Source organism: Prunus persica, chromosome G2 (genome assembly GCF_000346465.2).
Source record: "Prunus persica cultivar Lovell chromosome G2, Prunus_persica_NCBIv2, whole genome shotgun sequence".
NCBI lineage: Eukaryota > Viridiplantae > Streptophyta > Magnoliopsida > Rosales > Rosaceae > Prunus > Prunus persica.
The window spans coordinates 26,804,251-26,816,792 of NC_034010.1; the positions used below are offsets into that span (position 1 = coordinate 26,804,251).

General features: G+C 37.2%; 2 protein-coding genes across 2 annotated transcripts; both read right to left on the reverse strand.

Moving 5' to 3' along the window:
* On the reverse strand, window positions 654-2,649 carry LOC18785905 (probable F-box protein At4g22165). The gene is made up of 2 exons (XM_020557442.1): window positions 2,640-2,649; window positions 654-1,756 (listed from the first exon to the last, which is right to left on the reverse strand). The coding sequence occupies exons 1-2, from the start codon at window positions 2,647-2,649 to the stop codon at window positions 654-656; spliced, it is 1,113 nt and encodes a 370-aa protein (XP_020413031.1).
* On the reverse strand, window positions 3,735-6,435 carry LOC18787640 (ferritin-3, chloroplastic). Its single transcript, XM_007220367.2, has 8 exons — window positions 5,923-6,435; window positions 5,454-5,537; window positions 5,317-5,377; window positions 5,101-5,188; window positions 4,605-4,666; window positions 4,324-4,389; window positions 4,173-4,236; window positions 3,735-4,034 (listed from the first exon to the last, which is right to left on the reverse strand). The coding sequence occupies exons 1-8, from the start codon at window positions 6,276-6,278 to the stop codon at window positions 3,970-3,972; spliced, it is 846 nt and encodes a 281-aa protein (XP_007220429.1). The 5' UTR covers window positions 6,279-6,435; the 3' UTR covers window positions 3,735-3,969.

Here is a 12,542-nt window from a genome sequence, read left to right on the forward strand (position 1 = left end):
GTTTTATGCATTTATATTACAGTCTTATTTGCTGCTGTAAATTGTAATATATATGGAATTGTTCAACAGTTTGTGCAGTGAATTTCTTTTCCAATGCTTTTCATGAACAGGGTACTTAATTTTCTAATTAGTCTTCATTTACGTAAAGCATGAAGAGGAAGTTATATTTGCACTAACAGTGGTTTTTATTCGTTTTCTTTCATGACAGACTCGTAGGGCTGCAACTTCCTTTTCCTCAAGTGCCTGAAATGCTGGTGCCTTTTGTTGACATGGAACTTCTTATCCCAAGTGCTGATATATTTTCTCGACTAGTTTTTAGGACAATTATTAACTTAGTTTTTGACCTACAGAAGTATGCACCTGTTACGTATTTGAATTGGTTATGCAGTTCTAAACTAGCGAATGATTTTGCAAATTTTTTCCCTCAACAATTAACAGTTTTTGCATTTGATATGATTCCCTTCACATTCGATATGTCATTGCGTCCATATTCTCAATTCACTGAGGCCAAAAATAAACCAAGCATGACCAAGTTGCCATAAATAAAAAAATGTATCAAATATCAAAGCTTTAATACTGAATCTACATCTTTAAAGCATAACCTAAAAAAATATCTTAAAATGTTTGGGGATAAGAAGAAATGTGACAAATTTTTATAGATAAACTGAAGGCAAAAACCAAATTGGAGATTGCTTCAACTTCTTCATCAGGGTCATAACATGTGCAGGCTTTAAAATCCTTTGACTTTTGACATTGTACACCCCAAAATCTGTAAACGAACAATATCCTAATGTCAGATCAAAATCATCGTAGAAGTATATGCAATTCGACTCACATCCTTGAATTTTTGAAGCCACGACAGATATTGAAGAGTTATCACCCACAAAGAAAGCAAAATCACCTAAGTCATTTTTCTCAATCCACGCATACTTATCATCATCCAGTTTGAAAACTCTAAATTCATTTGTCACGCGACCATGATGTGTATAAGTTTCATAGCGGTGAACCAACAATAACTCTTCCTCATTGGAACCCACAAGGTATGCCTTTATGTATATGTCTGTTTCACAAAGAGGTGCCGCCACCAGATTTATATTTAGGATGCGTTGAGTAGTATATTCAAAAATAAAAAGTTGTCTCGTAATGGCTGTAAGAACATAACTTTTATCTCCAATTTGAGCAACATCTTCAAAAATGGAACAACTTCGATCGAAGTATGTCCATTTATTGTCTCCAAGTCTAATAAAAGCCAATTCACACCATGCGCCATATATTACCACAACAATGCAGTCATTTGCATTTGATATTGGATCTGCGGAAATCGCCGCCTTGTAGACAAAATATTCACAATCTTTAGCACAAGCTTCTCTGTGGTGTTTACCTGGAGGATTTAATGGAGGCAGACGAATAATTGAATTTTTTTTCTTTTTTCTTCCTTTAACCCTGAATGATGGATTTATTAAGGTTACCACAAAATTTTCATCGCAAACTATTAACCATCCTTTTGAAGACCCACAAAATCGCCTCTTCACCCATTTTAACTGCATTTTGAGGACCTTATCATTTGTCACATCACAAAAATTCCATGTATTTTTTTGTCTATCAGGAATCAAGAGCATTGGAACACTATTGATTTGCTTATTCTTTGATACCCAATACCATGACTTGCAAACAGCAGCGAATCGTAAAGAATCTAAATGTAACACTAGTCTCTTGAAAACTAAATCTAAAAGCTCCTCAGGCAAACTTTCCCAATCTAAAAATAAAAAAGAAAAAAAAATCAATTAGAGATGCGATGAAGAAGAAGCAGATGTGTAATTAATCTTGGCCATAGCTTTATAAAAATAACCGTATGATTTGAAACATAGAAAGTAAAAATTGATGGAACGATACAAAGATATAAATTAAAAAAGAAAACCAGTAAAAAAGAATTTCAAACTAAAAGGTGCATTAATTCCTGTTTTTCTTTTATTAGAAGATAGGCATGTTACAACTAAAAAAACAATCAAATTACAGAAGCAAATGGAGAACAAAAAATCTAAAGACAAATCTAGAAGGATGTAACCTTACACACACAGTGATATAAAACAATATATATAAATAAACAACATCCTAAAAACTGATTGAAATAAAACTAATTAAGGTGGCCGCTTAGGGTGTTTTAGGGCGTGTCTTTCATGCAAAGGATCTATTAGTGTACTAGTTTGGAGTAATTGCTCTCCCAGACAAGTTCATGAGTTTGATTATGAAAAGTCCTAAAAAAAATGGGTGTGTCATTCACTAGTTGACAAAAACGAAAGGATTCCCCACGTATATTGTATGATAGGATTATATAACATGTGTAGCCAAAAATTCAACTCAACTGAGTATTAGATTAGAGTCATGCTTTTCTCTTTTTCCTTATTTTCCTTAATTTAGGATATAATTTTTTGTTTTATTTCACCAAATATTCATCAATTTATAGGAGTAGGACACATGAATTGTCTAGAAATTTTTGCAATAGCAAGATACAATATAAAAGGCTCGCATATTTACAATACTAAATATAGCATGACAACAACTTGCAAACAAACAAATTTACAAAATTAAGGAAAGGAAAACACGAGTAACCTAGAGAAGTTTTGTTTAAGAAAACATACCCGATTCCATTGATTCAAAACACAGACGAGATTTTTTTGTTGGCTTTGAATTGAATGTGAAGCAATTGACTATAGAAAGAAAAGAACCCCTTATTTATATACAAGTGCTCCTAATTCCTAATAAGAATAGGAGGAAATACAAGAGTTTTATCGTAATTCCTTATAAGAATAGGAGGAATTGCAAGAGTTTTATCTTTCACATTCAAGGCCCAAAAGAAAATAGTCAAACAAACGACAGCCCACAAAACAAAAGTGATTTGGGTCAGTTGATGAATAAGGCTAAATAAGTACAATTGACTTTTCGTTTGTCAATTGTACATCTGTTTCTGTTCCTTCAAGTTCGAACTTATTCTCAATTCACTGAGGCCAAAAATAAACCAAGCATGATGAACATGAAACGCTTGCAGAGAAAACTTCCTAAATTCATATAACTAACTGTTTTAGCATTGTACTGCGAAGTTTAGCACGAGTGAACAATGATATGTCCTTGCGTTTTACAATAATGGATGAACTGGTTCAACAAGAAGTTTTAACAAACAAGTACAAGTATACGCGGAAGCTTAATTTAATAGAGTCCGCTAAAGGGTGGCGTAATCCGAAATGGTGCCGGCATGCCCTTTTTCTTTCCTTTTTTTAGCTCGGAAGATTTTTGTTACCTTTTTTAACTCGGAAGATTTTTCTAGGGTTCTGCTTCTCGTTTCTCTAGAGATAGGTAACCCTGGACCACCACCGTACTCACAGATTGTGGATCTTGATTTTTTTGTTGTTGTAATCTTTAGTCATTTGGTGCTCCTTTTTGGCCCTGCAGCTGGTGATTTAAGAAACGTCGTTTGGCTGCATGCACTTAAGATAAAGGTAAAAAGCTTTTGAGGCTAGGAGTGAGACGCCCATCCTTTTTATATGATTTTGAAGGGCATATAAGGAGTACGAGAGTCCTTGCCCTTTTCAAGTCCTAAAAGCCACAGAAAATTACTAGAAGCGCCACCATGAGTACTTCGACTGCAAGTGCTGGCACCAGTTCATTATGGTCACAAAGACTATAGTGCACCCTTTTTTGTTTTTGTTTGAGACCATATGCTAACGTCTATTCGAAAGTAGAAACAAACAGGCTCATATATTTCGCTAAGGTTTGCACTAATAGAAGGATAAAGTTCATAGCTGCATTTTTAACTAGCTCGACTAAAATCAACCCATGTATTTTCCTCGTCTAGAAAACTACAGAAGGTTCTAACCACACAATCAAAAATCTCTAAACAAGAACCATCAGCACAACAGACCATGCAAGCACCTTCAAACTGGTAACCAATAAAGAAAGGCAATAGATTCACCATCACGCAGCAATTGCATCAACGGCTCCATCCCCATGAAGCAGTGCCTGATCGAAGTGCCAAACCCCTGGAATGAACAGGAAACAAGACAGTTTTAAGAAACAGAAAAATCAGAGCAGATAAAGTAAGGCCATATTAAAATATACAAAGATAACAATACAGGATAAAGTAAAGATGACAATGATATTGGATCATTGGTTCCTACCATGTCCTTTCCCGACTCTCCTTAGTTGAGCAACATATTCAGATATTTTCTTGATGGCTTCCACCTGGAAAGGTAAAAGTAGAACATCAAAACCATGCCGTATAGAAACCTTTCCAACTCAAGATAAACAAAGGAGGACATCAAGAATCACCTGCTCAGTCAAAAACTCGCTTTCAACGAAATCTGTTAACTGCACATCTTTGTTCTTCTCAGCAACCTGTTAGTCGCATAGTCAAACATAAAAGCATGTGTTAGAAGCTGGAGCATAGCATAAAAACATTTGAATCTTCAAACATAGTGGCACATGTCAATTGATACCACAAAGCAAACGATGTTACTACTGAAATGACATCAAATTTACCAAATATAATCAGGTAAAGAACATCATCATAAAGTTAAGAAGTTGGTGTCAAATAAGAATAAACGCCTTACATGGTGTAAGTTGAGCAGCTTTTCATTTGTCAGTTTCTCCAGAGACAATGCAAGCTCCATTGCTAAATCAAAAGAACAGGACAGAGTTAGAGCTCAATAATAAACAGTTTACACAGTATATTACAATCCCTTCAAATAATCCAATGGCTGAATACATCTGCATAAACCAAGTCTGAGGGCCATGCCATTCTTTTTTTTTTATTCCCTTAACTATCATCCAGCACACACTTAATGAAACACTTGAAAACCAATTTTATTGTTAAGCAGACAACCAATGTCTTCAAAACTCAAGTATACTGTGCTATGACACAACTAAACATTATTTGATGCGAGCACATCACTGAGAAAAAAATTCATGCAAATCCCAATTGAGCAATGATAATTTGGAAAAGGAACACCTTGAGCATAGAAAATAACAGAATGGTGTCTGGGGGCCAAAATTTCATTACAAGGGTATAGTTTTCATCACAAATACACAAGGGCGAATAAAACTAACCATATAAAGCATCTCCTTTCTCTGCATGATCAAACTCAGAAACAGGCATCAAAATAGACTGCAATTTCACTCTTCCACCGCGTTTATTCTAAGAATCACCAGAAAGAAAAAAAGAGATAAGCAATTCAATTTGACAAATGAGAAACTGAATTTAAAGCCTATTACAGTAAGCAATACACGGAAGATTATATATTAGGCGAGGAATAAACCAAACACCTGGTATTCCATAAGCTTCTCAGCATGGTCCCTCTCTTCCTCACTCGATTCCTTGAAAAACCTGTACAGAACAAAACCATGAACAACGAAACTTATGTATAAGATTTGTCAAAATAGTAGGATGTCCAAGAAATTACTTGGCAAGACCCTTGAGCGCTACATTGTCCCTGTCGAAATAGGCATACATGGCATGGTAAACGTAGGAGACGTTGTATTCCACACTGATATTCCATCAAAGAACAAATAAATCGTTAGAAAACAGAGCATAAACAAATATAACCAGATTTCAATCAGAAATTAAAAAAGAGGGTCAATTACATTACTTTTCAATGAGACATTGAAATCCAAACTACTACTCAAAACGCAAAGATTTGCAACCACATCGTTACACAAATCCACACACTCCGAGAGAAAAATCCACATTAAACAATTAAAGGCACAATTTTCACATGAAAGATAAAAATGCGTTGACACACACAATCGGATAATGCTTCAAGATTGAACTTTTAAGACTTCAAATCAATCATGGTCTTAAAGAACTATTTAAAAAAAAAACACTTCTTTCGTGAAAATATAATATTTGAAGGAAAAAGAGACAAAACCCACTTGATCTGTTCGTTAATAGCTGCCTCGCTTTCATTGGTAAACTTCTGGCGAGCAAGAGAGACTTGTGGAAGAGTAGGTACGAGTTCTAGCTCCTTCTTCACCTCTTCAAATGGCTCGAAAACCACACCGGTAAGTGGCCGATTATTCGCATTCTTGGACGCACAGACCACAACCCCACCTTCATTTCTCGTCGGAGGGAACCGAAGAATCGAATTCAGAGATGTGAACGAGTTCAGAGGAGAGAACGAATACGAAAGCTTGGACGAAGATAAAGATGGAGCAGAGGAAAACAGAGGACCCAAGTTCTCCCCGCGAGTGATCAAGTGAGAGGAGGCTGGAGAACCTTTGAGAAGCATGGTTGGTTGCAGAGAGGAAAACACACGGATTGTGTGATAGAGATAGGAAATTAGTGTGGGTGAGAGAGAATCGGGGCTTGAAGAACAGCGGAAAGCAGAGGAAAATGAGGGTTTGAGGGAGGAGCGTGTGGTGTGGAGGTGAGGATTGAGAAGTGGAGAGAATGAGTCACTATATCGGTGGCTAGGGGCTGTTTGGACCGTTGGATTAGAAAAACGTGGACGGCTTGGATTGAGTTGTTGGAAAGGGCGCGTGGCAGGCTCGTGCCATCCAAAGGAAATATCTGGAATGTTGCGTTGAATTCTCTTGGAAATTTTTTTAGGGTTTCTTTTCGGTTTGCTTTTTTGTGGCCAATAGGAGAAAGAAAGTGAGAGAAAGCGAGAGAAAGTGAGAGAATCTTGTTATTTCCCTTTTGGTTTTTCATTAAATAATGGAATAAAATTCTCAATAGGACTCTCAATTATGGCATGGGGTAACTACAAAGGCAGGTAGAGCCATAAAGGTTAGAAATCACATATTTTGCATGTAGATTTAGCTGGCAATGCCATGCGTAAAACTCTACATTATTGTGCTACGAATGTTCTCCATGTAAAACTACAGGAAGGACAATGACACATGGTCCTCTCATTGGCAACACGGGTTAGCTTGATTGCTCAATACGGCTATTGAGACCGGGCTCATACTCGTGAAAGGGATTTGTTTTCTCTAACATGTAGGATATCTGTTCAATTTAATGAGTCAAATCTTTCATTTATTAGGAACACCAAATGTTCAATCAACACTAAGGGCGGGATTGAAAGTGCTTCTGGAACAGTTAAAAGTAATTTTTGATAATCAAAAGCTCTTATAACAGCGTTTGGCATAAAAGTTTAGAAACGTTTTTGGGTCATAAAAGCGCTTTTTGGAGAAGCACTCACTTGGGAGTGCTGAGTGCTTCTCCAAAAAGTACTTCAATTTCTTATGAAAATTTCAACATCTTTATAATAAAAGCGCTTTTAATAAAAGTGCTTCCTAGAGAAATAGTCCCAAACGAACCTTAAAATTCATTTTAATTGAAAAAGCGATTTGTTATTCGAGCTACCAAATGAGGCCGAAATGGAGAAATACGATCTACATGCCAATCTTTTGGATATGACTCATGACAAAGCATGTTTTGTCTTTGAAAGGTTTTGTGTCACACTCTCTTTGTATATAATATCCTTTAGAGCAAGTTGGGCTGTCTTTGTCAATGCGAAACGGCTATTAAACTAAAGTTAAATAGACTATATAATTACGACACCCCTCTCTTCAATAGCTTTCAAGAGGTTAAGTGGTACTATTTTTAATTTTTTTTTTCTTAAGTTAAATTATACATTAGAATTTAGAATACTGGAATGCAAGCATGTGATTCATTCATTTAACCTTTGGGTTCGGTCCAAGTCATTAGGCTGCCCACTGTTTTGAGTTGAAGACAGCTAATCTTTAATTGGGCCTTGTCTCAGGGCCCAAAACACCCTTATATCAAAGGGCCGCCATCAATCTCAATCTCAACATAACATAAGAACTTGGGCTTGTTTGATCTAGCGGTTCTGTAGGGCCCTAAAATATGTTTTTTATTTTTAAACTTGGACCTACCAGAATAGCATTCCAATTTACCTGCACTGATGGCCTGTTATTGCAGTCGTAGCCAATTGCCAGGATCTCCTTTGACGGAGATGCTCCTACAACGAGGGAGATTTGGGTGAGGGGGTTGAACGAGGGTTCAATTTAATCCCTTGAAAATCTTGGAACTTTTTGTGTTGGTTACAGAAAATATTGAAACTTAAATAATGGATGTTATGATAGTTAGCTTATATGCGATGAGACCTTTAATAATTGATGTTGAGACTGTTAGCTTAGATGTTATGTGCGGCCCAATCTCAAAAAATAAAATGGAGTATATGTGAAGAAAAAGAAAGTGAAAAAATCAGCGCCATAAATATATTGTATAAAGTTTTATTTGGCGTATGTAAGAAAATATATAAACCGAACCAATTCAACTAGTGATTTTATATTGAATCCAGGGTGCGGGATGAGACCTAAACCAAACCAAACCCATCCATTTAGTTAATAATGGATGTTGAGTGCTGGTGCTGCCATCAAAGTACGTAAAAAAATGAGAATCAAGAGATGAGCTTATTACCTTATGGGGAAATTCTGTGGTGCCTCAGCTGTACCGGTACAGCCAGCTATCCAACGGTTGAGGTTCCATGTTAAAAAAGGATGGCTGAGATTCAATGACCTAATGACCTCTTCAGCCATTGTGATTCAGCATGTGAGTGGCATGTGAGGAAAGAGAAAGGCAGGTTTGGAGGAGAAGAAGACGCGACCAGTCCGCTCCATTCTGGTTTCCCAAATCGAACACAACATAGGGAACTAGAGGACTCTGTGAGACCCCATTTCTGTCTACCTCTGTGAATACTGAGTTTTCGGAGCAGTAGAGACTCGGGCTTTAGCCCTTTCATCTGAAGTGAAGGGGGGCTTACAGAAGTCACAGCACCAGAGGAAACTGTACATGAAGCCGATCCAATCCGTAGCGCCTCCAGGAGCTCTTCTCTGTGCTTGCCCAAATTCAATCCTTAGCAACTCCTGTCTGTGCTTGGGCAAAACGCATCTGCAAGAAGGTAATGGTAATAGAATTGAGGTCCTCAACTCTTCTCTCTAGTTGCCCGAAACTGAAATGCAGATACCAAATTGATGGTGGGTCCAACCTCCATGATGAAATGGTCACCAAATTGGAGGGATTTAAGTAATTTAGTATGGGCTGTTGGCATTGTGTGATATATAATTAAAATTTTGCAGGGGAATGGATTTGTAATAATAATGTGGTTGTAAAGATTTTGAAGATCCTTGGCTGTTAACGACGAAATTTGAGGTGGTGGCAAAAGGAAGTGAAAGGAGGAGGCTTTGAAAGTATGGAAACATCAAGTAAGATTTCAAAGAACCCTATTTTCTGGTTTAGGACTTGAATGTATTTTGGGTATTGAGTTGATGCAATTGCATGTTTTTGGTTGCGAAACAGTTATACGTGGTCAATTATTGACCTTAGTATGTGCAATAGCATGACATTATTCATTTGAGTTTTTTTTTAAGAGAAAGTATGTTAGCACATAGAGTATAATGTAATTTCAGTTTGAAATTATGTTTCTCAGGCATGGAGAGGTCTGGTAAGATGGACAGGGGTGGAGAGACATCAAAGGGTGGTTATAGTGATTCAGGGTATTTGGATGGTTGTGAAAGGTCAAGTCACAGGGCACCGGCAACAGAGAGTGGGCATATGTCGGTCGAACATATGGTTAGTGAAAGTAGTGATGATAATGGTGTTGACATTATTGCACCGAGGAAAGAAGATGTTATGGGGAAAGAGTTTAAAACGATAAAATTAGCGGAAGAATATTATATGAGTTATGCGAAGGGCATTGGATTTAGCGGGAGAAAAAACAAATTGGTTCGAAATTCGGAAGGGAAAGTATGTAGGAGAGGGTAGATCCCGAATTGTGTAAAACACAATGTCATTAACCCTAATATTGAATAATAGACATAGGGTCAACTAAGTGTTTGCTTGGTTTTGTTTGTCTTTGCGCTATACATTAATCAGCATAACGTTGTTAAGCTTTGTTCAGTTTGCACACAGGGGGTCGGTATTTGCATTGAACACATGCAATTGCATGACGATGATGCAATGCAAGTCCTTCTGTGCGCAAACCCCTAATTGTTCAGAAAAATGAATCTTATTCTTTTGTACAGGCATAATTACACCTGTTTTTTAAACTATAAATCGAAGGTCGAAATTAACCGAAATACAGAGCATGAGAAACGATAAGGGGCAATAAGCCGAACATATTATATTACAAAGCGACCAATTATCGAAATTACGTTGTAATACACATTGTCATGTAGCATATTTGACTTGAGGGTAGATCCCGAATTGTGTAAACTAATATTGAATAATAGACACACATTAATATAGAAGTGTATTTAGTGGATTTGGTTTCTAGTGCATATCCCTTGGTACAAGGCCTAGGTTCGAGTCATAGTTATGTGCATATATTTGTAATTTTATTCCCTTTTTATTATAAGAACAAAATTTTAAATAGTTTTAAAAAAGAAGCACGTGAAAAATATAAGAGGATAGATCCAATTAAACCAACAATAGTATATATCGCACCCATACATTTTTTCCTTAAAAAATAATAATAGTAATTTCTTCAACTCAAAACAAAACACCCATTCATGTCTTCTTCTTTCTCGTGAACTTTTATTTACTTAACAAATGCACTCCCTGCGTTCGCCTGAAAAAAAGCTCATTTGTTTGAAAAACTAAGTTAGTGGGGTCCATTTTCCAAAGGAACGGTAACTTTACTCAACGAAAGTGCCCATTGCGTTCGCGTGAATAAATATCTCATTTGTTTGAAAAAGTAAGTTAGTGAGGTCCATTTTTCCAGGGAACGGGCAACTTTACTCAACGAACGCAACCCCTGCATTCGCGTGAACAAATAGCATGTTTATTTGAAAAAGTAAGTTATTTGGGCCAATTTTACCGAGGAACGAGCAACTTTTCTCAACGAAAGCAACCTCTGCGTTCATGTGAACAAATAACCTGTTTGTTTGAAAAAGTAAGTTATTTGGGCCCATTTTTATGGGGAACGGGCATCTTTACTCAATGAACGCAAACCATTGTGTTCGCATGAACAAATAGCTCGTTTGTTTGAAAAAGTAAGTTAGTTGGGCCAATTTTTCCGAGGAACGAGCAACTTTACTCAACGAACGCAACATCTGCCTTCGTGTGAACAAATAGCCCATTTGTTTGAAAAAGGAAATTAGTTGGGCCCATTTTTCTGGGGAACGGGAGATTTTACTCAACGAACGCAACCCATTGCATTCGTATAAACAAATAGCCCGTTTGGTTGAAAAAGTAAGTTAATTGGGTATACTTTTGGGGGAAACGGGCAACTTTACTCAATGAACGCAGCCCCTGCGTTTGTGTGAACAAATTGCCATTTGTTTGAAAAAGTAAGTTAGTTGGGCTCATTTTTCCGGGGAACGGGTAACTTTACTCAACAGATGCAACACCTGCGTTTGCGTGAACAAATAGCTCGTTTGTTTGAAAAAGTAAGTTAGTTGACCCATTTTCTCCATGAACGGGCAACTTTACTCAACGAACGTAACCCCTGCGTTCGCGTGAACAAATAGCTCGTTTGTTGGAAAAAGTAAGTTAGTTGGGTCTATTTTTCCGGGGAATGGGTAACTTTACTCAACGAACACAACTTTTGCATTTGCGTGAACAAATAATCCGTTTAATTAAAAAAAGTAAGTTAGTTGGGCCCATTTTTCCTGGGAACGAGAAACGAGGAACGGGCAACTTTACTCAACGAACGCAACCCCTGCGTTCGCATGAACAAATAGCTCATTTGTTTGAAAAAGTAAGTTAGTTGGGTCCAATTTCCTTGGAAACGCCAACTGTATTCAACGAACGCACCCCCTGCATTTGCGTGAAAAAATAGTGTGTTTGTTTGATAAAGTATTTTAGTCCGTCAAATTTTCCGGGGAACGACGAACTTTACTCAACAAGCGCTCCCCTTGCGTCTTCGAAGTAAAATACCTTGTTTGTTGAGTAAATCAAGGAGTTCGTTGGGTAATTTGGTCAACGAACAACATTATTTACTTGACGAACGAGTCGCTTAGCGTTCTTTAGGTAGGTTTGTTGGGCATAAATTACTGAATATAACTTTCATAATTTACAAAGAACCAAGGTAAAATGAAGGATTATTTAAGGAGTTACTTCCTCTACATTTCAACTCAAAGACTTCCACCTCTTTTGTACTTAATCCATTATTCAAACACAATCTGAGAGACAAAAACAGAAAACCCAAACAATATCACATTCAATGGTTGGTAGCTCAAGAGGCTCCACCACACCTAAGAACAAGAGGTTGGGTGATGATGGTGTTAATTCTTCGAATTATGTCCGCCAACAAGTCAAACGAGCCCATGATGTCACGAAGCCTCCCACCGAGGCTAGTAACAACATCTTTGATGAAGGAGATTCAACGACCAAGTACCACATTTACAATGGCGGGATTGAGATCGGCTTTGAGATGTTTAGGAAATACGCTCAGCTTGATGGTGGTTCAACTAAGTGGGACAAAATCCAGGTATACGAAGCAATTGCTATTTTGGAGAAGCGAGCTCCGTGAAACACCGGTATTGTATGATTTATCTGGTGTTGGTTGTCATCATTCTGATGT